Source organism: Atractosteus spatula, chromosome 1, assembly GCF_055471065.1.
Source record: "Atractosteus spatula isolate fAtrSpa1 chromosome 1, fAtrSpa1.hap1, whole genome shotgun sequence".
NCBI lineage: Eukaryota > Metazoa > Chordata > Actinopteri > Semionotiformes > Lepisosteidae > Atractosteus > Atractosteus spatula.
In genome coordinates this window covers 67,735,245-67,763,156 of record NC_142706.1, presented here as the reverse complement: position 1 = coordinate 67,763,156, position 27,912 = coordinate 67,735,245, and the positions used below count along the sequence as shown (strand labels likewise).

Below are 27,912 nucleotides of genomic sequence, written 5' to 3'. Positions count from 1 at the left end.
GACTTTACAGGGTGTGGCTGCCTTGAAACACAAAAGTTTACTTTGCTGGCCTCTGACTAGTTCTGTAGACCGCCGCCCTCCATCACGCTGCTGAATTCTTCGTGTTGGAGCAAAGCTGAATCGGCTCAACTCTCGGTAAGTTTACAAGGTGTACTATTTCTAATAAACGAGCCTTTTCCTTTTTCGCTTTATTTTCACCAAGAAAAGAAGCGTTTTCGAAACTGAAAATGAGTGAGTTACACATTTAGAAAACTTGAATTGGGTGAACTGCCCCTGCACTTGCACTTGAACGCAAAGTGCGTTCTGTTAAGGATGCCTGTAGAGAAACGATGGTACCCATATGATACCAGTGGAGTTTGACGTTATTGAATTAATATCCTGTAAATTCTCCAGTGATTAAACACAGCGGTGCAGTACCCTGTTCATACGTGACAAAATGAGACTGACATGATCACAGCGAGCTCGTTTGCAGTGATTCAAGTTCAAGTTAAAATCGAGCTACGGAAAGGAGATTTAATAGATAACTACTTTGTGCTGTTTTGGAATCGGTGCTTAATTAAAGCTAATGTACTAAAATATAGAATTATGTATTTTTTTGTTGCTTATCTTTATTTTTTTAACTAGGTAACTTGTGCCTGAACAACTGGACGATACATCAGCAAAATGGTGAGGCAACTTTTAAAAAAGTTTTATTGAGGTGCGAAGACAGTTGTTTATATGCAGGACGCTTAAACTGTAAAGCAGTCGACATTATTTGATGCTTTAATAATGTACCAACCCACTGGGGATGAACAGTATTTTTGGCTGATTGATTCCTTTGTCAAACCTTATCTTTTCATCTCTGAACAAATGTAGTTTCTTTAAAATTGCATGGTAGAGATTGCTTAATAAATTATCATGTGTGTGACTGTATAGGAAAACTGTACAGCTGGGATGGGTGTTGGAGAAATCAAATTGGGTTCTTTGCAATTTGACTATAGTATGTTGATTTCTTTAAAACATGGCATTTTTCTGATTAACTAACTGTATGTGTATCATAAAGCGATTTAACAAGCAAAACCCATTCTGTCCCCAGTTGTAGACTCTCTTCTTGTGAAGTTGGGATACGCTGGGTTGCCCTCAAATGAGTAAACGTATTCATCATTTCCTGTAGCCTGTTTTTTTGGTGGTGATGGATATCTTTTCAGCTTTGCAAATCAGCAGCCTTTTCCTAGAGGGAAGAAAGATAGCACTTCTCGCTGAGAAAGACCACTCACTCTTGACCTGTACTGTGCCTCGTTTTCTCTTCAAGACTAGACATTTCTATGTGTATAAAAAATGTTAAAATATGATGCTCTAAGAGGTGGAGGCACTAAGAAGGAGCTAAAAACAGTTTGATACCCTGAATTTAAAAAACTGATCAATACATGTGTGCACCTTTCTAACGGTTTATAGATTTATTTTTATCCTTTTGGTGGAGTCAGCTTCCTATTTGGCCATAATGATTTGAAGGCTGTGCTTGTAGTGTGTGTGACTCATTTGCGTGGGCTGTCTGCCACATAGGGTGGCGCCAATTTTATTCAGGTTTCCAGCACTTTCCACGTGAGCGGTTGGGATTACTTATCTCATTACTCTGTGCGGAAGAGTCTCTAATGTAAACACTCTCCCTGGAAACGCAGGGCTGGGTCTTCTGCCTCATTTTCATGACATGTTAATTTGGTGCACAAACAGCAAATGAGGAATGGAAAAATAACTCCCCAGCGTCTCGCAGTGCGGAGTAAGTTGAAGCATTCCATGAAATCTCATCTGAAACCTGGAAAATGCCACAAACAAAACATTGCTTCCCAAAATCAAAAACGTTTTTAAAAGTCTTTTAAGTTTATAATAAAACAAATTAGACAGGGTATTGCCTTAAAAGGCATGTCTCTTTGAAATTAATAACATAGATGTCATATTTTTGTTAGGGGTAACACTGCAGACAAATGTGAATACTAATTGTAGACAATCGCAGAGTATCACACGCAGGTAGTAAGTTAGGGAAAATGGAAAAGTAATCTACAAGAGGGTTTTTATGAAAAAGTTTTCAGTGTTTACACCTTGCGTCTTTTAGATTGGAAGCTGTGGGAATACAATAATAGTTAAAAGCTGTTAAGTTAATAGTTAAAAGAAATAATTAGAAGCAGAGTAATAACTTTTGAATTGAAATCAAAGGATGTTTAAAATTGTACAATTACTATTACTAACACTTCATTTAGAATTCTGTGTTGTACATCATTTTTGGTCACCATGTTATAAAAAAATGATATTTCTGCTCTGAAATCTGCCCATCGAAGAGCAACCTGATAAAGATAAATTCCTGAACTTGAAGGAGTGTCTTACACTGACAGGCAGAAAAAAAATGAAGACTTCAAGGGGACCTGATTGAAGTATTCAGAAATTTCTAAGGCATTGATAACATCAATGCAGTAAGTGTCTTTAGAGTCGAGAATGAAACATGATCCAGACAACACGAGTGGGAACTATGTGGAAGTGTATTGAAAATGAAGAGTTTGAGGCATTTCTGACAAAGTATGAAAATAAAGGAACCAGCCCTGATGCTGGAGCTGATAATCTGGGTTCTCTCATGAAATGGCTGAATGAGATCCTCAGATCCATTAGATACTAACTACAAAATGGTATTGGCTAGATGGGCCAAATATCTTCCTCTTGTTTGTTTCTTATATAAAGACGAGATCTGCTGGGTTCCAGCTTGAGCAGAGATTGGTTACATTAAACTTGCATTCTCTTTTCACTGCTCCAGAAATTCTCTTAAACATAGAGTACAGTTCAAAGGTTGGTAAAAGATTTAGAAAAAGAACTGCAGTTATAAAGTTGTAATTATCTATTTTCACATTTTCTCCTGGGCATCTATTCAGTTCACTTCTCTGTAACGTATTAAACATACTAAGGAGGAGCTTGTGATAAATGAAATTGCATCAAAACATAACTCTAGAGTTGTGGATGGTGTCTAATCATTCAGTTTTGGCGTCTTGCAAATAAACTACTGCCTTTTCTATTAGTGTGTATTAGTTTATCTACTGTAGAGAAGTTTATCTAATATGCTCACATGGAATATATACAGTAGATAAGATGTAGTCTTCTGTTTTTATATTCCTGTCGACAGAACAAATAAACTAATAAATATCAAGAACTCTTGTCTTTACACCAAGGATCAGTCACTGCTGCACACAAACCAGTGAAAGGTTGCTGTTTGGCTATTGTAGCTTCTTTGGTTGCTAGTAGGTGTGTTAAAAGCATGCTTGTGTCTTGATGGAAACTAGGGTATCAGCTTCTACAGCATAGCTGTGTGTTGATTTCAACAAATCATCGTTCTTTAAAAAGTTTCCCGATCCTAATTTTAAAAGCACTTCTACTTAATTTCACTTGTCCTCTGCTTCTGACCTCACTGTCCAACATCACTGTCCACCACTGCCCTGTCCTGATTTTTGATAGTGGGATCAAAACACCCCAGAATTACAGTATAACTACAAGATGGTATTGGCTAGATGGGCCAAATGTCTTCCTCTAGTTTGTTTGTAAAGAGCAAACAGTTGTCGGTTGAAAAATTGAAAGCTTCCACAAAAGGCCCCGCCCGCTTTAGTCATGTGAATGACCTAAAGGGAAATGAATACATGGGGAAACCAGAATGCCGTGTTTGGAGTTCAGTGGTCAAGTAGTTTTTGGAGAAGAGCAGTTAACTATACAGGCACATTTTTAACAACCTGGGGACCTGCTGTAAAAGTGCTATTGGTGCGGTGGCTCTGGGGCTAAGGATCTGCGCCTGTGGCTGGAAGGTTGCCGGTTCGTGTCCTGTGGCTGCCAGAGGAATTTAAAAGCTTCTACTTCGTGGGAGCCTATACGCTAATTTTCCTTGATGATCTTAAAACGTATGCCCTTCTCATTTTTAAAGTTTTTTTTAGATGAATTCTTAAAGATTACTTTAATCTGCCCTCAGTCAATGGAATTGACCAGGGAAGATAATACCATCAGGTATGATCTCTTAAGATGTGCTAAAACTGTATTTTCCAATTGTGCTGATAGTGTTTCTAACTTAGGTTAGTGGGTCGCAAGCCCCTTAAGTTTAATATGGCCTTTTAGAGTAATATTATTTTTAGTCTTATGAAAATTGGTGAAATGATGTAGGTTTAAGAGCATATTGTGTTTTTTATCAATTAAAGTAAAACGATGATTTCTGACAAGCTGATACAATAGCTAAAATTAAAATACTTAATTATTGCATTATCAGAAGTATTTTTACAAGGACCTTAGATTGCAGATTCATTTCATTCCACCAAGCACCTGCTGTTCCCTGATCCTTTGGTGTCATTATAATTCACTTTAAGGGGAGTTGCATTACAGTCATACAGTGTTACCACAAGTACTGTTACTGCAGCTTATGTTACAACAAACTTGCGTGGTCAAGTTGATTAAGAGGCGTTAATGACCTGTCGCATTCAGAGGAGAGACGTCTGTTTGTTTGTTTGTTTTTTTGACTGGCACAACCCAAAGCAAGTCATGCCTCATGAGCTTTGTGCATTAGATTCTGCATATTACAACTGCCTTTGAAGTAGCAAAAGTACTACCTGTCTGGCTGAATAAAATAAGAAGAGTGTGATAATGGTCAACACACATTAACAGTGCCTTAATCAGTCACGTCCTTTTAACTTAAAAAAAACTCACAGTTGCGTCTTTCTTAAATGGTTGATATCTACTTTGACTCCTGTTGCAGTGTGAAATTTTAGTTTAAGTCTTTTTAGTTAAAGTTTTTGGATGTTTTACAAGGGGAACGATACTTTACGATAAACAATGGAAGAAACGTTTCAAGTTGTGAAGTTCATCCCCTAAATTAGTGACCGCAGATCCACTTCCTCCACACCCTAAATAGTACAGCCTAAGGTATATGGCAAATGGCAAAAGAAAAGTACAGGTAATCAGCTTCAAAAAGAAAGCAAAAAGCAAAGATGGAACAGTAACAGAAAAATCGATACATTAACTTAAATGGAATAATGGTAAGTAGAGTAAAAAGTAAGAATGTACAAAGGCAGCAACATAGCACTCAGTTGCTTATTGTTGTGACACGTAGAATACATCTGCAGTGTGTGATAAAAAAAATCTGAATTTGGCTTAGTCTGCAGTATGCATTTATACACTGTTCTTATACTTCTTTGTGCTAGTTTTCAGTATCTTATTCCTCGTTCTTTGATGGAAGCAGCTTTGAGTGTATTCAAGATATTGGGTTTCCTGACAGCTGATAAGATTTCAATTGGATTCCAGGCAGGTGATTGGGGTGACGAGTCCTGCAGGGCAGATTGTATCTGCAAAGGGGTCTAACACGGCATCTCTTTTGCATGTGTTTTTTCTGTAAGCATTAAAAGATCATTTCTTGTTGATCTGAACAAATGCCCTGTAGCTGTCTAAGACTGCTGTTGGTCATTGTCAGTGTAATTAAATTACTTGACTGAATGCACTATGTTCTTGTCTAGCCGTCCGTTGACTTAATTAAAACCCATCTGCCTTGAATTCTACTCCTTCCTTTGCTTTTCCCTTGAATGTATTGGTGCAAATGATTACAAAAATACAAAGTGTGGGGTTAATCCATGAACAAATTGAACTGGCTTAAATTCACACATACTCATTTGCATACTAGTTGGTAATTATGTGTTCTAATCAATGTCATTTAGTTTCAAGCATCTTAATTCTGACAAAAACTCAAAATACTGAGTTTGTCATTTATGTCTGTCTTAAGGTTTGGTATAGTCTGAGTGCTCAAGCACTAAAGCACACTTTTTTCTACCGTGTTCGTCAGTGTTAACCTATTTCTGAAGGAGTATATGTTCATCTCAGTACTTATTGTTTTTATTAGTACTTATTCGGCAGCCAGAATCCTGACCATGTCCAGTACCATGTCACATTACTCCTATCTTGGAGTCCTTGCACTGGCTTCCTGTCAAATTCCATGTGGACTTTAAAATCCTCATGCTCGCCTATAAGGCTTTGCAAGGCTTGGCACCTCAGTACCTGTCTGAACTATTATCACCCTACTCCTCACCTCACAACCTTCTCTCTTCTAATTCTGGTCTCCTAACATCCCCAACCCCGTCTACATTCTATGGGTGACAGGGCCTTCTCCTGTTATGCCCCTTAGACTCTGGAACTCTCTCCCCAAGGATATCAGAGAGTCACCTTCTCTAAACTCCTTCAAATCCAGACAAAACCTTCTTCTTTAGAAGAGCCTTTACTCAACTGGTTCCAGTCTTTACCCCTCTGCTCCTACAATACTTAGTACCATCATCCACGGTCTCCTCTTTGTATTGTAATTTGTGTTTTATCTTGTGTATTCTTCTTCTTGTTGTTGTCATTCTGTAAAGCGCTTTGAGAAGCCACCTTTAAAGGTGCTATATACAGTAAAATAAAGTATATTATTATTATTTAATTTAATTCGATTTGGATTGATTCGCTTCTGAAACCAAATGGGCTGAGTGGGCCAGAGGGCCTCGCTGGGTTTTTATCCATTCTTGTGGAGAGCCTCTTGTGTAACACTCCTCTATACATATCTCTGTGAGGAATCCATTATTTTTTTTAGATGTTATGCATGCAGTGCTGGTGCTGGTGGCTTGAGAGGCACTACAGGAATAATCTACTATTTCTTTACTTTTAAAGTCTAAAATACTGTTATTGTGAGTATTCAATATTGTGTCTTAGTGCATTCTTCAGCAATGTACAGGTTTCCATCTTGACAGCAACACAATGGGAACACAACTGCCTGACATCACACACACAAAAAATTATTTTCCACGTCCATGTTAGTTTTGACCTCTGCTGTAGATTCTATTCAGACTGTAAGATTGGCCAATAGACTTTTCCAAGTCAGTGCTCGTGTGAGTTTTGCAATACTATGTTTAAGGATTGGCGTTTCTTCTGAAATGTATGTGCCCTACCCTGTATGTGTGTTCTTTTAAATTCCAGACTGATTCCTCAGTATCTGAAAATCTTTGGTTGTTAACATGGTTTTCGAACAATGTCATTTTCACACACAATAGTTTTTTTTTCCCAGATGTGGTATTCCAGTGGAACCTGTTTTGCTTGTGCAATATTTCTGATACCTTTGTGTAAATCAGTCCAGGTCAGAGAGAGGAAAGAGGCACCATAGTACTTATTTTTATGGATTTTATGGTATAAGGGTGCTTGGCTACTGTTTTCAGTGGTGCCAGGCAGAGACTGAATCCACAGGCACAAGTTTTATCACTGCCTCGGTCAAACGAAGCAAGCAATGCAATATTTGTATTTCCACAGTCACAATTTATATTTATACAAATGTATGTATTTTATATATTTTAAATGTATATAAAAGTTAAAAACTGTTTATGCTGATTTTAAGATTAGTATCGTACTCTTTTGTCAAGTTCAGTGTAAAAGTTAATATCTTGGTGTTTATAGAATTTTCTGAGCTTGGGAATATTCTTGACTGTTGATCAAGAAATGTGTAATTTTATTTGCCATATAATAAAACTGTAGAAATAAGCTGTATAATTAGTGAGTGCTTTTCCAAGTTTGTTGTTTTGTTTAAAACGTTGTTCACTAGAAGAAAGCTATCAGCCATTGACAACAGAATTCCAAATTCAGAAAATTATATTTCTAAATTTGGAAGATTTCCTTCCTTCCTACAGTAGCTGCTGTTGGACAGAGAAGTCCTCTTTTTTTACATTAAACTTAAATCTATTATAGAACAATATATGCTTGGGACTGTCTCATTTCTCTGAAGAATGAAGGATATATATTTTTCTTTATAAATTCAACACACTTTTACAATGTTCAACCATTTGCATTTTTTCTAGGACACTTATTTTGACGTTTTAGAAAAAAAAAGCCAAAGAAGTGGGTGTAATGCATCCTGTTTATGAATGTTGTGCCACTGGGGTTAATTATATACACCGTATATTTAGCTTGTCATGTTTAAATTTTCATCTCAAATTTTTGCATTTTTCATGCAAATTTGTGTAATAGCCTTGACCTTTACTACCTGCTTTTCCTTTTCTCCCCCTGTTATTGATATCTCTCTCAGAATCAACATTTTTAGTTCCTGGACACATAGTGGGGTGTTCTGTTAAAGAATACAAAAAATGTAACCTTTAGAATTAACCTCTTGTTACATAAACATGTTCCTTTACAAATCACGGAACGATAACTTAAATCCTTCTTGGTCTGTGACTGCTGAAATCAATGCCTGACTTTATTCTTTAAACGTGTGTGGATTAGCGTTTTTCCGTGTGGAGGTGCGTGTTCTCCCAATTCTCCATGCAAAAAGTTTGTAAATTACAGAAGGGGTTATTCTGCCAGCTAGGATTTCAGCAATAAAATATCCATAATGAGTTTGTCACTGAATCAAATATTCTTCAGAAAGCCTTGGAGGTAAAAGTGCATCATTAGTAGCAAGTATTTAGTATTTAATTTCTCTTCTATACTTCAGCTCTTGTTCATAACACACAGATTTTTATTCCTAAGACAGTTAAAATGTAGTTTTGATAGATCCAAAGTCTGATCCAGTTATAAATACCTCAGTTCGATTCAATATCTTTTATTAATCCCTAGAGGGGCAATTTAAGCAGCAAGTGGTGCAACTTAAAACCCATAACAATAAAAACATATTGCTAACAAAAAAGTTTATACATGAATAAAAACAGCAAATGAGCCATAAAAGTGATTGAAAGTAACAGTGTGTAATATTTAAGAAGGTATTAAAGCACATGCACGTTTGTAGAGGGTGGTCTGTTCAATATACATCATATTGATAAGATTTGTTTACAGTAATTGTATAGAAGCTTGATGACCTCTAGAACAAAGGTAAATTTCCTTTTATTTGTCTTATTCTGTGAACAGCAAAACTGTACTGAAGAAAGGAAAGGTCTGTAAAAGAGCCCTGTTTGAGCATGGCTGTGAATTTTCCAGAACTTAATTTTCCTGTACTCAGGAAATGCTTTTGGTTTTTGTGGAAAAAGTTGGAATCTGCCTCCTCATGATCAGAATTTAAAGCTCCTTGAGAGGAAATACAGACCAAATCCATTGAAGGTGCGCACAGCAAATGCTGTTTAGTATAAGAGCATTTCTTTGGAAGGCGCATGTCAAAGTGTATATATAGATCTCATACACTGGGCAACCATATTATTAAATGCAGTAAGCACAACACTGTACACTCTTAAATGCTCAAACATGATGGTTACGTGTCATCAAAACAATTAGAAGCTGTCTATTTGCGCCTTTTTGCATGTGCTATAAGTGTACATATTTGTTTTTACAGGCTACAAAAGGCACTGTGAAGCCCTATCCCAAATTTGATGCTAATGCAGATGCAACGACTCTGTACAAGGCGATGAAAGGACTGGGTAAGTTTCATCTTCTGTGTAGACTGTGTTCTAGTTTTTTCACAACATATCTGAAGACATTTTTTCTACAGTGTTTACTTTTAGTGTTAATGTCCTCTTAAAGCAGCTTAGTAAAAATCCCTGGGCATGTTCCTCTGTTCTAATATTTACTTTTGTAGTTCAAATAAAGTGGAAAAAAGACACCAGGTAGTTTTAAGCAGGAAAATATACTAATTGTATTTGTATGGTGCTCTTCATCGCAAACAATCCCACACTGCTTTGTGCTTTGCACATAGGAGTACATTTTATCCACAACTGAACTACAGTATTCAACTGAGTGGTACCATTGTATACAGCAGCCCCACTACACAGCAGATCAGTAGAGCACAGAAAAATGACGACCAATTGTTCAGGGGGTACTTTGGTTAGGCCAAGGAGTGAGGTCAAGTCCAAAGTGCAGTTAGTCTGGATACTGGTGAACACCCCTATTGCCTACAAATAATACCATGAGATGTTTAATGGCCATGTAGTCAGGATTTTGGCTGAATGTCGCATTGCATGACAACATGCTTGGGCATTAGTCCCAGTAATTCTACACCGGAGGGAAGATTGCTATCTACTGTACTTGTCCACCGGCACCACCTACTGATTTTCTTTAGAGGTTTCATCCCAGTACTAGCAAGGCCCACCCTTGCTTCATGAGAAGTTCAGACTGCTCTTCAAAGCAGTAGTACTGCTGTTATGTATGTCATATGAATGACCCAGATTTATTACATAATGTCTTCATTTTTAGATTGTAAGAAAACTAAAGGAATAGCAGATGTAATTTAATTGCTGACGGATTGTGAGGAAGCAGTGTGAACCCTAAACATAGCTAGTGTCCTTTTATGAGGTTATCCATCATTCAGGAGAATAGCTCTGCTATGAATGCCTAACAGGACTCATGTTCTCTCTTCTTACAGTGATGTGAGTAAAAATCTTTGTCAAAGCCTTTAAGTATTTTAAAGCCTGTGTGTGACATATAAAAAAAAAAACCTTGTTTGAACTGATTCCAGAGCAGTGATATACATTTTTTAACAGGCAACCGAAACTGCTCAATACTGTCAGTGATGACTTAGCAACACTGTTTAATTGAACAGTTGAATTGTAGGGTAAGGAGTGTAAGGCGTTGCTTTTTTTGTTTTCCTACAGATGAGGATGTTGGCAGATATAAATACCTCAAACCATTTCAACAGTAGCTTTCTCACAACTGGAACAGCCAATGCTGTAGCCTTGGTTGTCTGCTCTCAATATTTCAGTACCAGCCGCTGTCCTCATAATTACTGTATAGGTCAATTATTCTGACAACCTGGCTCTTCAAGATAAGAACTTCATGTTAAAGGGGAACTGCAAGGCTATTTTTATATTTCGGGGTTAGAAAGAATCAACATTGTGAGTGCGTCTCAAACCACAATGAAAGTAAAATGTGCACAGTAACTTGTAAAACCTCCAACTTACATCACAAAAGACAAAATTTCCAGGTATGAGCAGCGCAATGTTCTGCAATTCAGAACAAAACTTCCAGTGACCTGTTGCAGCCTTATTACATTGTAAAGAAGCAGGCTTGTGAACAACTCTTTTAATCCAATAGAAATAGTGCTTTCGACTTCAAGAGGGCTTTGCCGACATATACAACTTGTTAACTCTGACTGTAGATCATGTTGGAACATTTCTGCGGTGAAGTGTCTGCTGCACAACCTGTGCTTATTCACTTGTACATCACATTACAGTAGTCATTACAGTGACTAGTGAACAGGAAGGGCTGCATCACGTCACAATTCTCGCAAACTCTCAACATTATAGCAACCGTCAAGAATTTTCCCAAAGTTCACGATTTTGTGCTTAATTCAGAAGTTGTGAAAGTTTGTGATACCGGCAATGAATTTGTTTTGTTAGAGACTTAAAAGCCGCTCTGAGAAATTGGGACTGCAGTTCCCCTTTAACTGTCCTATCCCATTGGTAAGCCTTAAAGCTGCTCCAAAGCAGCTTTTGGCCACAATTGTATGTTTATTGACTTTACAGATATGACCTTGGAAATTCAGTGTTCATTTCCTCCAGAACAAACAAACGCTTGAGAATCAGTTTGGCAGACAGGTCACGCATGTTAACTTGCAGAAACTCGAGTTTAGCTTAGTTTACATGTAATGATCAATTGTTTTAATTTAAATATTTGTGAGATATGTGAAATACATCTGTCTTTAAATATTTTTAAACTTTTTTAATCATTGTAGCTATATAGTGTAGGTCCTTTTACAGAACTGTTATTTCTACTGTTGGTTTTCAGTACTGATCTTTGGTACAGAGGCACTACAGGAATTTTAATCCAAGTACACTTTGATGTAAACAACTTGCCTGTTGCTTTTCATTTTCTTAATACATGACTTCATTTTTTCTCTTTTGACCTGATAAGAGTTGAATTCTTGTTTGCCCATGTTTAAGTATATTGAATTATTGAACAGTATAATTCAGTATAATACACAATATACACATTTCCTTTATGTTTTAAGAGCTGAAAAGAGAAGTCTTCAAAAAGAAAAATTGAAATATATTCGCTGCGATTAGGTTGGAATAAAAACCAGGAGAGACAGAGTACCCCATAGGATCATTGTTACAATCCCAAATGTCTAGGGGTATAGGGGTGTAACATTTAGAATAATTCTTTTGGAAGCAGGTGGGTGTTGGTGAGGGACTAGGAAGCATGATAACAAGGGTAAGGAACTAGAGTGGTGCCAAAGAAAAGAAAATAACAAACAAAATGGAGCTGGCTAGGAAAGTGAGGGAAAGCTAACCTGACTGCAAAAGAAAACCCGAAACACCCTAGCTAACCTCCACTGACTACCCAAAACCATACAAGACAGATGGCACTCACCCGTACTAAACTAGTGAACTAATACAAAATCAACTAAATGTGTAAAGTGTACCCAACAACCTAAACTAACCTTATACACAAAAGTGAACCAGGAGGACAAATAAGGGAAAACGAGAGTAATCAACAGGAACAGGGTACAAAAGAACACAAAGGTTGAACATATAACACATTAGGGCAAGGTAATGGCAAAACAAGGATAAACACACAAACAAACGAAAGTACAAAGAAACTAACAGATAACCAACAAAACGACAAAGTTGAAGCTATACGAAAATACACACACACAAAGCAAAACAAAGCAAACCAACGAAGCCGAAGCAATAACCAAAAGCGAAGCAATAACCAAAACCAAACGGGACCGAAGTCAAACGAAAGGCCTCTCCTTGCTGAAAACCTCCATGTTATATGCTGAATAAGATGTGTTCTGATTGGCTGAGAGCTAATTGATGATGACGTCATACTGAAAGTGTGGTGTAAAGGTGGGCCAATGGGGAAGGGAGAACAATCAATGGTCAGCAGTGTGGACATAACAGAAAAAATACACACAGAACACACACTGGGACGTAACAATCATAGAATAGGATCAGTCACATTGATGAATCACTAAGATATCTTTCGGAACTTTTTAGGGTTAACTATTATTACTCGCCCTTGGCTTGTCTTAGTTATACGTTGTTAGTTTTTCTCAGCCAATCACCATACATGTGAAGCAGAATAACTGTAAGTGTGATCTAATCAGTGGAAACATTTGCTCATGTTTGGAGATGTAGTCCAGCTGCTAACAGCTGTAGCCAGAAGTACCACAAGCGTATACCGTTCATTATGGTGGAAACTCGAGGCAGCTGCACAGCTTTCACTGACTAACGTTTTCCTCTGGACAAAGTATCTGTGGGCTTGAGGATGGCTTTGAGCAGTTTTTGTCTACGGGAAGTACTGCGATTAAGTAAAAACTCTGATGGGCACTAATGCAATGGAAGTCAGTGCAACGTGCATACATACAATTTTGCAGGCAAATGTTCTTGTAGGCTTTAAAACAGCAAAAGCTTTTTACTGCAGGCAATTTCAGTAATTTCACAAACCATCACTATCGGTAAGTGAAAATTCTAAACTTAAAATATGTACTTGTATGATCCAATACAGATTAAAATTCTCTGATACCTACGTAAAATATTAAACGTGTACAGTTTTTAAAACGAATTGCTGTTATAAACGACAATGCTATTTTTGGTTTTTTATTTTAAAAAAAGCTTTTTTGAACACATCTCTGTTCCCATTCTGAGTCCAGAAGGTGCTTGTTATCTACGTGTTCTTACTGGTAATGTAAAATGGTGACCCATATCACCATTGGTTTCCCAATGTGACCCAATGTGCGTTTCCATATGTGATGACTGTACACTGTCTGCAGGTTTTCATCCCAGCTTAGATTTGAACTACATAGATCCTTATTGTGTTGCCTGGACCAATTTATACTTAAAGACCGCAGTTCCTAAGGTTTTAATTTTGAGAGCTGCTTGACTGTGGCCTTCCAGGATCAGGATAGGACAGCTGATGCATACTTTGTACTTAATAATTCCCCCCCGATCACCCTCTGAGACTATATCCTATGTACTTGCAGACTCATTCCATTCATTAGCACACATTTTCACCTGCCTTGCCCATTTTCAAATTCTCTTTCTCTTGGTCTGCTGACTCACTTCCCTTTGCTTCACATTTATGCTCCCTTTCTCTTTCTCCCTCATATCTGAAGAATGCCTCAGTGGGGTTTTTCTGCTTCTGAAACCTCTGCTTGTCCCTGTCTCAAGGACTGTTAAATTGTCTCAGAACTACAGAGGCTTTAATGTATCTAAAGTTAAATGTATCCATATATGACTGTATAAAGTGGCACTGTAGATATTTTACTGTCAGATGTCTTTTGCTTTGGAAGACAAAATGAGATGGTGCAATGAGCATGGAAAAACGTCCAGTCATTTGGAAACTGTGAATGGCACATCCGCTGCTCTTTATCTGAACCTGGCAGACATACTTGAAATGCAAATGGACTAATCTCTGTATTGAGCTGTTGAAGCCTCTCATTTCATTTGTGTCATTCAGCAGCCCTGTAGGGTGGTTAGGTTATGCTAAATGGGCAGTCTACCACAGCATTTTCCTAAAGTTTTAGACGTTCATTTCCAGATAAATCAAACAAATGACCTCAAAATATGAGCAGGTGTTTTGAATGGATCATAAAGCTCAAATCCAAGTAGGGACTATTGTAAATTTAGACTTGCTTGCAGTTATCAAGTTAATTAAATCCTAGAAGTGTCACAGGTACACACACAATTTCTCAATTTATACCTTCTAAATTAAATTTGCCTTGAATATCTGGCACAATACATTAACATAATAATACACTTTATTTTAAGTAGTGCCTTTAACAGTGGCTTCTCAAAGCGCTTTACAGAATAAATACAGCAATAAAAAAATACACAAGATATGCATGATGACAATACACAGAGGAGGCAGTAGATGTTGGTACTGAATACAATAGGAGCAGAGAGGTAAATAACAGAACCAGTTAAGTAACGAGTTACGTACGTAAAGTTAACTGGTTAGGTTAACTTAACTGTTAAGTTAAGTAAAGGCTCTTCTAAAGAAGAAGGTTTTGAGTCTGGATTTGAAGGAGTTTAGAGAAGGTGACTCTCTGGTACCCTTGGGGAGAGAGTTCCAGAGCTTTGGGGCAAAGAAGGCCCTGTCACCCATAGAGTGTAGACGGGCTTGAACATATAAAACAACTGTTGATTTTTTTGGAGTATTTTCTTACTTTTTTCATTTTACCACATTGGCACCACTGGGCCTCTATTCAGGTGAATGTATTTAAATCTCGTTATTCAGGTACGGATGAGGATACTATCCTGCAGCTCCTGACGGCTCGGAGCAATGCTCAGCGACAGCAGATTGCCGCAGCCTACAAGACCCTGTATGGAAAGGTACAGAGCTTCCTTTGGCTGCGAATATGTTCTGAACATTAGCTTGCTGTTGTGGCTCTGAGTATTAGTCCCTTCAGGACTGGATCTGTCAGAACTACAGAAATGAAACTAAAATCTGGCAACATACAGCTCTGCAAACATCTAATTTTCTTATCTACTGTTTCTAGAACCTGTGATACTTTAATAGCTGTAACATGGCTTAATTGATTTTATTTAACAATAAAGCAAAAAGATCCATCCTCAATTTTAATACAACATCAAAAAAGACCATGGAGGCCATTTAGTTCTGTTGCTCTGCAGTCCCATGGCCAGTAACTGGGAACAAGCCTTCTGAGGATAAATCCTTTTGATCCTCCTCTAAATTGAAAGGGACAATTAAGAGTGGCCTATCTAGCCTAACCTGTGTGTATTGAAAAGTCATATAAGTGTGGTGGGAGTGCAGGTAGACTCCACCCAGACAGATGATTTATCTAACTTTTTTTTCCATTGTATTTAGATTTCTACTCGGAATCTGTGAGGCAGTAGTGCTGATTACTGTCAGTCACACTCTATTATTGTTAATATCGCACATCAAACTAGCCCTTTTAAAAATTGTTGTCATGAATTTGTCTTGTGTAACGTGTGCTTTTCTGAAATAGAAAGTACATTGTTTACCCTTTCCTATTTTATTTTATTAGGACCTAATTGGAGATTTGAAATCGGAACTAGGTGGGAAGTTTGAAACGGTTGTCGTTGGTCTAATGACTCCACCGGCTCTCTACGATGTTCAAGAACTCAGAAGTGCCATAAAGGTAAGCGACACCTAATTTCCTTTTGGAAAATTCATCTTCAGAATATTTCTATTTTCTTCAAAGTTTATGCACTGTAGGAGAAAACGTGTAACTGTGGCTTTGAGACTGTAATAGGTGAAAATGATTGTTTCAGTTCTTTTAAAAAATACCAAAACTTCTATTTAACCCTGTTCTACACTTTGAAATAAACATCCATGTTTTCAGAGAAACTGCAAAAGATACTCCTCGTTTAGTGTGAAATTTGCTTCTCTGAATGCTTTTCACCAGCAGTGTTCTTGCAAGGGAAATTTAGAACAGCAATGGATAAGTAAGAAAGGTCTCAGCAGCATTTTAAAAATATGGCCAAGAGATTTTGACTTTTTTTTCAGGCAAAAATGTTTTGGTAATATAAAAAATCCAATTTTAAGCACAGCTACTAAAAAAACCCAACAGAGACTGGAAGAGCTCTTTATGAAGTCCAGTGAGATTTGTTAGGGGGGTTTTCACCCACACCTTTTGTATTCCTTCCAGAAAACATTACCTTCGCATGGTGCTATGTTTTGTGAATTTATCACTCAGTGCTGTATATCATATCTTATTTGGACATGAGGTGAATCTAGCACTTCACACTCTAACATTAATGATTTTTTGTTTCTCCCTTTGTAATTTCAAAAATGCTCAGGAATCATCCAAGCAGTTTGTTGTAGAATTTTGTAGAAAATTGTAGAATACCTACCAATTACAAATACTATTAACAACACTGCTTTTCTATTAAAGTTCAGTGTCACACTGTACAAGTAAATGAGAGTAAGTGTAGAAGCAAATAGCTGCATCATTAATTCAGGTGCACTGAATAGCAAGGACTACAGCTGGCAAATGTCAGCCATTATAAACTTGCAAGGGGAGTTGAAAGGCACTGTATTTTTCACTTGAATTTCTTTAGACTGAATTACAATAACAGCCATTAATGAAAAGACTGGTTGTTTCCTGCAGTGGATATGTGGCCAGATGCCCAGGTATTTGCCAACTGTTTTGGCTAATAGCTTCCTTGTCTGTAACTTTTCTTTGGTTCTATAAGATATTTTCCCTCCAAAACGTCTCTCATATCTTATGTTTCCACAAAAATAAGAGGTATTGGATCAACTTAATCAGCCATTTATGGTAAACAAATTGCTTGAAAACGGAACTTAATTTTTGAAAATATTATTACTTTTGGATAAGCAAATGCTTCGCGGTTGCTTTAGGTACTCACTTGACTTTGGATTTGCGTTTCCTGTACCATAGCCTTCTTTTTGAAGCCTGTTTACCAACTGAGAAATTTTATTCAGTTTGCTAGAAGCTACTTTCTTCTTATCACTAATTGAAAAAAAGAAACGACCCTGTGGATTGGAACAAGATTGAAAAAGCAGGAAAATCACATCTTGCAATTAGGTTTTTTTAGGTTCCTTTTGCGCTTGACTTAAATGCAAAGAATGAAAAATGAGATGCTCAGCAATGCAGATATTCACAAAATATTTTAAAGAGATCTTCAGTAATTTGCACTTGCTTGTTTCCAGTGCGCTGCTGCCTTAGTGGATTGAAAATAAAACAAAAAAGTTGCGCACAGTTTCTGGAGTATACAGTATCTCCAGGACTTTTCTGTGGTGGTTCTATTTGTAGTCACCAGGCAGTAAGTACATCCTTAAATAACGATTATAGGGATGAAAACTGAGGTTTTTCATTACTGGAAGCTCTGTGGAGCACTTTCTAACTGCAGTCATTTTCCTCAGGGTGCTGGGACTGATGAGAAGGTGCTAATAGAGATACTGGCCTCCAGGACTGCAAAGCAGGTCAAAGACATCATCGCAACATACAAACAAGGTAAAAGCTGCTCATAGTTAGACCAAAGAAAGGAACCATCTCAATATTTCCCAGTCAGCTGAGCCATAAGCCACAAATGGCACCTCCTCAATCTCAGGAAGTTTGCTCAAGTTTTAAAACTGAAAACCTTATCTGCAATAGTGTCCAGTGTCCTGAACAATGACTGTATGTTTCAGTCTGTTATTAACACTCCAATTTAACTAATTATCTTAATTGGAGCCATTTGTCAGTTCTTCTCAACTCCTTAGGTCATGCAGTTTTAGTACATGACTGGATTTGAACACGTCTCTCGCATAGCACAAGTCCAAATATTGGTGCTCTCATTTGCAAACTTCGTAACTAATAACAGATCATTTTACATTGTGAAGTAAATTGCTGTGGCAAAGTTTGGGTTTAATGACCATGATCTTCGGCACCGCTGCACTGTTCCAGAGTATGATGCTGACCTTGAGGAAGATGTGACTGGAGATACCTCTGGGCATTTCAGGAGGATGTTGGTGGTTCTTCTCCAGGTATGCTCTGAACCCAAGCTCATCCGAATTGTAATCTGTACCTCTTCTAACCCAGTGTTGCACATTCCTAGGCTTTTGTGAGCTGATTGTCTTTGTGTCTGTCCTCAGGCAAGCAGGCAGGAGGGAGTCAATGCTGGATGTATTGAAAGTGATGCCAAGGTAAGCAGAGAACCCTCTACTGCGGGTGTTTGTATCAGGGGGGTAATTACAGAGTGAAATGTTTTATACCTGTGTTCCACAGTGTTTTGGTTTAATTTGTCTGAAATTGTGCCACTATGCACCAGTGAGTTCCACAGTACTGTATCCACCCTGCGAATGTAATGCCAAATATCCATCCATTTTCTGAATTGCTTTCTCTAGTAAAAAGGCTGTGGGGGAAAGCTGGAGTCTAACCTGACAAGCAACAGGCACAAGGTGTAATACACCCCAGACAGAACACCAGTCCATCGCCTGGAGCACACCGTCACGAATGTACTCGCACTCACACCAGAGCTTTTATTTTATCTACTGAAGCCAGTTAAACACTGCTTCACCCTGCCGCCTGTACCATATATACTAGAAATGATTGAATTTCTTTAGTTCTCGTCTTGTCCAAATTAAATGTGTGAATTAAAAGCTTTGTTTGCTCAAAATCACCTTGTTAAACAAATTTGTTTGTGCACGCACAATACAGTATTAAAAACAAGGACAAAACTTCAGCTCCAATCAACAGTCCCTTTATTTATGTTATTTTTTTAAAGCGATGCATTTTTTAAAAAAAGATTAATGTCAGAATAACATAAAAGCATAAGCTGTTTTCTTGATGTAGCCATGTCCGGTCTGTCCTAGTCCTGCAGGGGGAGACGGCTCTATACAGTTCAGATTGGGACGTTCTGAATTAGCTTCTGGTCCGACAGGATCACCAATGCTATCTTAAAGTACAGAACTGGGAGTGAACTGCAAGTCCTCATGGCGTACTGTCATTGAAGACTGAAATTAATTCTGTTGGGCAGCTGCATTTTCCCAGTGAGAGCTCAGCTCCCGGGATACTGAGAAGCGTGCTAAAGCAGATCACGGGTTTTGAAGCAGCAGTGGTTTTCAGTCGTGTCAGCAGTGTTGTTGCTGGAGGCACTAGTGTGAGGGGAAAATCATTTTTCTTGTCACAAGGTCTACCAATTTGTTTTGTGAGCTGCAGGTAGTTGTTTGAGATCTTCCAAAGTGCTGTAGGTCTGTATATCATTTCTTTCATTGGTAAGGGATTAAGGCATCTAAATTGGACTTTTCCTACAAATTACACAAACACTGTGCACCTCAATGTGTTTAAGGTAACTGAGGGAACGTATTATAGATTTAAGGATTTAGTCCAGCTCTTAATCCAAGATCTGCTGACTTGTCGTCTTACTCTGCTAAAGCCCAGGATCCACTCAGTGAGCAACGGAGCCTTCCTGGGTTCAGCTCCACATCTTAGGAACTAGTCACCTAAATCCATTAGGACCAGTGCTTAGATGTTCAAAACCCATTTTAAAGACCTATCTTTTTACTCAAACTTTAAATACTTACACTATATTTATATTAATATCACATACACATACTTTGTGCAGCGGTACACTGCTTAGTTTTTGACAAGGGCTTATAAAATTCTATTACAATAATTGAGATAAATCCACAGTCCGCTGATTTGGGCTTTCTTACTGTAGTGAAAGAACAGGCTCCGCACAGTGGGCAATACAGCCTTCTTATGTGCAGCCCCAAATCCATTAGAGACACTGCTGACGTTGTCAAAATCCATTGAAAGACCTACCTTTTCACTCAAGCTTTAAATATTTATATTGCAATGAAGTACACATACTGTGTGATGTTGTACACTGCATAGTTTTTTAAAAGGGCTTATAAAATCATCTTAAATTGAAATAAGGATGTTGGAATTCAGAGTTTGTTATAGTCGTCCATCAAGTAATAATTTCACATGAAAGTTTCCATCTGATTTTCAGTTGCCTCATGCAGCTTCAGATCATTTTAAGAAGCCAGAGTAAGATTACACATGTGACCCTGCCTCTCATCATGGGGTTCTGAGTCATTTCTTATGGTATTTGCAGTATCAGGATGGTATTATGGTATGGTGTTTCCTATGGTATTAGGAAAATACTAGCCTTTGCTCACTGACTTTGGGGTTTACATGACTAAATGTAACGATTGTTTTGGCTCACTGAGCTTGTTCCAGTCATGGCTCGCCATGCTGCTTTTGTGTTAAGAGTTTTAGCATTTTCTAATTCGGGATGGTAGCAGTTTGTCTGGTCTAGTACAGAACACTGAACACTGCTCCACGCCCAGTCTTTATATAATTTGCTTAGTTTGTACTGCCATCTTGTGGTGAAATAATTCGTCATTTACTGTAAATCATTGTTGGAGGTAGGAACTGTATCAGCAGGAACAAGTAGAGTTTGTGGAAAAGTACAATAAAAATGCCCAAGGTTTTGACATTTGAGCACTTTTTTAGTTGTGTGTGGGGAGTGAGAGAGCAGGAATCTGAGGATAACTAGAAGAAATCAAACCCAGTGTGAAAATGGGGAGAAGATTATTTTGGCTTTATTATTGCTTATTGCAATACAATAAGCAAAAAAAAAAACCTGAGTCATTTTAAGAACATGCTGTTAGAAAATTACTAATGTCACATGTAAAACCCAAATTAATTTGAGTGTTCTTGTGGTTTTGGTTTGCTTTAAAAGCTGTTAAAATGTTTCAGGAATTGGCATAGGTTTCCTTAATTGTGAAGTTTTACTGCTTAGCATTGCCAAGTGGACTAAATTTAGAATGTAAGGTCTTCCTTTACATACTGGCAGCATCATTAGGAAACTGGTATAAAGATGTAGAGCCAATTTAAGATTTCCATGGAATTATCAATAAGTAATTTTGAACAGGAGAAGGCAAATAAGCAGCTATATTTTGTCCTGTGAAAAGAGGCGCGTATTGTCAGCTGTTTTTCTTCTGTTCTTATTACTGCTTTGATCACCAGTTTCACTGCTTAGTTAACTGCATATGATTTCACCAGATTAAGTCGATGAACATTAAGTTAAAGGGTGTGAGTGGGGAGCTGCATCTCTGTACGCTGACTGCAAAGGGACAATACAGGGCTAGTTCCACACTATAAGGTAGAACGAAGAAATGTTGTTGAGCTTTCCTGAGATGTGAGCTCAGATTTTAAGAGGCTCGACCAATATGGAACTTTGTCCTGACCGGGGACAAACCTGATGTTATTTTGCTCCAGACCTTGTTTGCTGCTGGGGAACAAAAATACGGCACTGATGAGGACCAGTTCATCACCATCCTGGGGAACAGGAGCGCTGAACACCTGAGGAAAGGTGAGGGATGGAAGCCCCTGGTCTTCTGGGGGGCGAGGCGGGGGGGTTATCGTCTCCCACCTGGGGTTTTAACATGAAAGATACCGACGTGCTTGTGTGCGTTACAATTTCTATTTTACTGTAAAACGGGTTTGTCATTTCTGTACCCTCACGGTTGTGCTGCACCTTCTGTTGAAACTCCCTTCTTTTCCTGTAATGATCTCAAAAAGCAGTAATGAATTGACATAACAGAACTGACTTCCATTGTCTATGGTACTGCTGTAACTTAAATCCCTTTCAGATGAACTTGTCATTCCCCGGGACGTAGTTGCTTAGTGTAAGATCTTATACAAACTTGTACTTACAACTTATGTGATTAGATTTCAATGTGTAGGAGCAAGTCTGAATACTTCATACTTCTGAGGACTTTTAAAGACACTTTCTTAGTGTATGATAGTGATTATGTTGGGAATCTTAATATCTTGAATTTGAGATTCAATCCATTGCATTTAATAAGCTTCTGAGCTTTCTTGGTAATTCACTAAGTCACTTAACGCAAGTCCTGTGACGTCATTTTGCTGATTCACACGGGTATTTGATGCTTGATAAAAACAGTTGAAGTGCCATTTCTGTGTTATATCCTTTTCAGTGTTTGACCAGTACATGAAACTGTCTGGGTATGAAATTGAAGAAAGCATCAAAAGAGAGACTTCTGGGAGTCTGCAGGAGTTGTTGCTGGCTGTTGGTAAGAACAAGTTTCTGCACAGCACTGTGCAAACTTTATTACACATTTCATACAATGAGTGCCTATCGCAGTTTTCATTCCCTTGAATGTTAAGACCTTTGAATATTGACAATACAGGACTGGCAGGCAACGTTGTTTTTAAGACTCGGTAACTTGTCATTTTTACTCTAGTTGTGGAAGATGTTTTTGTCTGTAGTTCAGATAGAATTACATTTATCCTATTCAAGGTTCAAAGATGGCAATAATTGCTGTTTGCTCCAAGTTGTCTCGTTGGGTAAAATGTAAGTGCAGGATGCTTTGCTTGGCAAAGCCTGGCTCATAGCTGACCTCTGTTTATAGTCATGTGTATCCAGAAGGCCTCTGAACAGCTGTCCGAGTAGTGTCAGGCTCGGATGGGTTCAAAATGACTCAGAATTCCTTGCTTCATTACAATTGAACCACTCCAGGCCACCAACTCAATAGCAGCTGGTCAATTCATAGGTATAAATAAGAAAAATTCTAACATGTTCTTAATATTCTTAATTTTGAAGTCTAAGCTTAAAATACTCAACAAGAGCATCGTGTAATAATGAAATTACTAACAGCTGAGGAAGGAATATTTGCAATTTACAAAGTCTACCTGTCTAAATTATCTTGATATAATGACACATTTGTCATATAATAAAGAGGGGTTCCTTCAAAACTGGAACAGTAACTAAATTCCAAAACTCCTCTTCTGTAGTGGAACCTGTTTTTGAACTAGATCAAATTGGACAAAATACATTTGTTTTCCAAGCCATTTGTTTCTCTTGAACTGCAATTATTATGAATAAGAAATTGAATAATATTTATTTTCTGTATCCATTAATATACATTTTCCCTTGTAGTCAAATGTGCCAGGAGTGTACCTGCCTATTTTGCGGAAAGTCTCTACTATGCATTGAAGGTAAATACTTTCTGATTACCTGTACTGATTGTAAGCTGAAATTGAATTAAAAACTTCACATTAATGAATCAGACATTTGTGACTTCATGATCCCAGTATTTTTTATATATTTGTGCTTTGACATTAGTTTAGGATACTTGTAGAAGTGGTATGTTTTTTATGGTTGTATGTGTGTGTGGTTTTAAAAATGACTTGTGCTTCTAATCTTAAAGGGGGATTCATTATAACTAAAACTGCAAGATGGAGACAATCAGCTTTGTCTTGAAGATAATGAATTAGATTCCAGCTTTAGTTTAAGGAAGACCAGGTAGCAGACAGCCTGATCCTGGAATTTTCTTAGAAATTTTCCCAACTAGTCTTTTACTAAAGTGGGCTTTAAAAAGACATTATTCAGCAGTTTTCTGACTGTGAGCTGCAGGAAAGAAATGCCAAGATGGGCCCAGTCAGTTATCCATCTGTACAATCTGTACAATCCATCTTCACCACAGGATTCCTCTCCAATGAGCCCTAGACTAAATTTAAGGACAGGAGTATTTTTATGTATTTGTAGAACTGCTTATGTTTTTTTTGTAAATCTACCAGGCAGTGTTTTTTACTCTTTCTGGTTTGGTTGCACTTTTTGTCATGTATTTTGTCTCCTTTCTAGCATGAGTTTGGAGAATCAGAATCACCTGTGAAGTGCTAAATTATGAAAGCATTCCTTCTTAAACTTATAAAGATTTGCCCCATTATGAGTCCATTAGAGTGGGGGATCTAGTGCTTATGGTTATGCTCTGTAGGCATTACCTATTTAATTCTCCAACACCACAGTGTTCATACAAAATTCAATTTGTCCTTGGTATTCACTGAGCGGAGAGGTTCTGTAAGCAGAACTTTAATAGATGGATCATATTCAAAATGGTGTTAGAATGGACTTAAGTATTTGACTAATCCTTAGATGTCTCTTTAACCTCCAGTGACTACTACACCTGCTCTAACAGAACACTTTATTTTTTTTCCATTATTCAGGGAGCTGGGACTGATGACAAAACTTTGATGCGGATCATGGTGTCCAGAAGTGAAATAGATATGCTGGATATAAGGGCTCAGTTCAGAAAGATGTTTGCAGCATCTCTTCATTCAATGATTCAGGTAAAACAGATTAGCCTAGTTAAAAACCTTGAAGTTCAGATAAAGGATCTAGCAGTTTTCCTTGGTATGAGACCTTTACTATATTAAGTTTTATTCATACCATTTATGAAATAAGAACAAAAAGCAAAATGAGTCATGGATTGGTTAATGAATGATGCCATTCTAAACTGCTCTGCTCTAAACAGCAGAGCAAAGTGTTTGACATAAGAGTTTCAACAAACACAAGTGTCACATTTGCTCATACCTCTTAGTGTTCCTTTACATATAATCCAACAAAGCACACATTCAATAATGTACTGTTCTTCAGGAGTACGCTAGTAGCCTCTGGGACTATAGAAGCCTATCAAGGTTTCTTGTTTCATAGGAGTATAAAAGGCAGAAACGCACAAAAAGTGTTCAGTAGTAGCATGTGTCATGTGGCTAAGGTCAAAGAGCTTTCTTAAGAGTAAAGGAAAATGGATGTTGAACTCTGAAAGTTAATAAATTTCCAGCATAATATCCAATACTAAGACATTTAGTATTGTTGGTACAGTGGCCACCCTACCAGAAGAATGACGTGAGAGTATTGTGCCACCACAGGCTGTGATCCAAATGGTTCTGGAGGCAATGACTGGGCAACGCAAAATGGCATCTTCGGAATCCAAACTACTATCCAGTGTTTCCTGTTTGAAGGTGGAATTCGTGACTAGGTTGCAAAGACGCAGCCTCTTTTCAGACTCAGATTATGCTATGTACATGTCTTACGGTCTGATTAAATGAAAATTGATTTTTTTTTGGACTTGCTCATCAGTTGGATATAAAAATGGTTGAGAAGACGCATCTGCTGTGAAATATAGAGGGATTGGGATTGTTTTGTATCTACCAGTCCTGAAACTATTGTTAACATGGGGTAATGCATGAGCTCCAAAACGTGCCTGGACATTCTGGCCCAAATCTTGGTTTTTTTCCCCCATCCGCAAGCTTGCGTGAAAGAAGCATCTCGGTATGGTAAGGTTACAAATCAAAACAAAAGTGGTTAACCACACACTGTACAAGTTAACTTCTCGACTGGCCACCTCAGACTCCAGCCCTCAAGGAAGATTTGTGGATTGAACTCGAAATGGAAGTTCGCAAACGGGAAAACCAAAGATTCTAAAGAATTTAGAACAATTATGCCAGTTCTACTGGTAAGAAGTCCCCTCTCAGAAGTGCCTGAGCCACATACTGTAGCACACTGCCACACTGCAGGAGGATGCTGATCCATGTCGGTATAATTCATGCCGGAGGAGGATTTAAAAAAATCTAGCTACATAAAACTTGTTTGTAGGTCTAGGTGCACATGAAATTTGTGGTAATTTATTGCGAGTACTACAGTATTGATTTCTTAAGCAAGATATTATTCAGTCGTGTGTTGATATTCATTATGTTTTTGGTTCTTATTTCATCAAGAGTATGAATAATTCCAATAGAGCACTGTATATATAATTTGCTATATTTTTCTTTAAAAATGAACTCATCTGTTTGCTTTAAACATGTCACTTTCCATCTCCAAATGTGAACAGTCTTGGTTACAACGCACCAAAGGTACTACTGTAAGTAGTGCTGTCAAAATGATAGTTTACCTTTTAGTGTTGTCAAGAGTCTTTAGTTTAGTCCTGTTAAACTGTTTTACTTTTGGCATTACTTTGCAAATCTCTCCATACAGTTGCACAGTGTGATTCATAGAAGCCAGTGCTCACCTTGCGTTTGTCTTTCAGAATGACACTTCTGGGGACTACAGGAAGACCCTCCTCCTCCTCTGTGGGGGTGATGATGCATGAGGAAGCTACTATAATAGTAAATGACACTTAGCAATATTGAAGGCATATCATTGCTTGCACATTGTATGGACCAAAGTGCATAGTACATTTTTGCTCTGTTTCTGTTTTTCATTTTAGTTTGTCTGCAGTGCTTGTTTAGCATTAGATTGTTAAAATATGAAGTCATGTTTTAAGTGTACAAAATGGTTTAAAGCTGCAGACACTCTGCAGTATAAACCATTTGGTTTAGAGGTCATAAACATAGTGAAATGCTTTCCTTTCTGGCACTCTTTTTCAATTCTTCTTTTAATATACACGTACATGAAATACATTCAGGTTCAGCACTCCTTCCTCTGTTTCCAACGTTAAATGAAGAAATTAAGTCACTTCTATTCTGAATTGTGGTGCTTCTTGCAGTCGTCATATTAAACTGTATCAGAAATGCAACAAATTAAAAATGTTTTCAATCAGTTGCTGGCATTGTGATCCTTGAAAGAAAAGTAGAAAACTGATGGCTATAAGATAGTAAACCTTTACTAATATTGAAAATGTGCATGCAAAAAAGAAAAGTACAAATAGTTGTTCTTAACTCTTATAAACATGTAATTAAAACATACAACTATTTAATGAACCACATTTGCCCTGTTAGTCGAATTTACTTAAAAATTTAAATCTTATTAGCTCATACTGGCATTGCACATGACGGCATGATTTTGTAACAAATGATTTTCCAGGTTATATCTGTGAATACCAGTTACAAAAATAGCCTCTAGTATTAAATGGAGAATTACTTCAGTTATCTAATTTTATGATCATATTGAATCACAAATGGAAGTGGTCTTCGAGGACAAAAGTTAGAGACTCGTTCTCTTTTGTGATTGAGATGTTGATTTGACAACCAAACATGACCGTTGTTTCAGTCCATCAGCTAAGACATCGCCACTAGGTGGAGCCATAGAGCCGTGGTCCTAAGAATATTGCTGCACATTAATTCGACTGGAGAGCCATTTTGCAGGCAGAGTAGAAAAGTTGGACCTCTAGTGAAAAGGAAAGCTAACTGCTGCAGTGTTTTACACTGAGGCTAGCATTCTCTTCTCATAACTTTGCTGTCATTGGAGCATGGTTTTAAATTTTCTGACAAACATCTGCACACAACATTTAGAAACAAATTCTAAATGTGTGTGCCACTTTACAGATCTTCAGGGCAGATTAAAGTTGGCCCAAATTAAACTGAAATGAATTAATACAATTAAAACAGGATTTCTAGCCTATATTATGGCACAGGAAGATTTTCAGAATACAGTTCAAGTGACTTGTTTTTTTGGTTAACTACAGTACTTGTCAGATTGATCAAGCTTCTTTTCAAACCTTTAATTTAATTTTTAAAGCCCTGCTTCTTCAGAATCAAAATTTAGCAGTGTGAATCAGTCAACAGTAGCAAATGGTAGGGATTATAATACGATTATGACGTGAGTTAGCTACAAATTAGAATGATGGCTCTGGATTCTCTGGAAGTTAGATGTGATGCTGTACTTACAAAATATATGTTTTAACTAATCCAGAACAAGGTAGAAAGCAGGCCAATAACAAGGTGATTCCTCAGATTAAGTACTGAATATAGGA

General features: G+C 37.6%; 1 protein-coding gene across 1 annotated transcript; it reads left to right on the top strand.

Annotated features, from left to right (window-relative positions):
- anxa5a (annexin A5a) lies at positions 1 to 26,759 on the top strand. Its single transcript, XM_088917986.1, has 13 exons — positions 1 to 135; positions 625 to 666; positions 9,314 to 9,398; positions 15,157 to 15,251; positions 15,929 to 16,042; positions 17,791 to 17,881; positions 18,314 to 18,393; positions 18,502 to 18,552; positions 21,638 to 21,731; positions 22,360 to 22,455; positions 23,322 to 23,380; positions 24,389 to 24,511; positions 26,248 to 26,759. The coding sequence occupies exons 2-13, from the start codon at positions 664 to 666 to the stop codon at positions 26,308 to 26,310; spliced, it is 954 nt and encodes a 317-aa protein (XP_088774112.1). The 5' UTR covers positions 1 to 135; positions 625 to 663; the 3' UTR covers positions 26,311 to 26,759.
- The last annotated feature ends 1,153 nt before the right edge of the window (positions 26,760 to 27,912 follow it).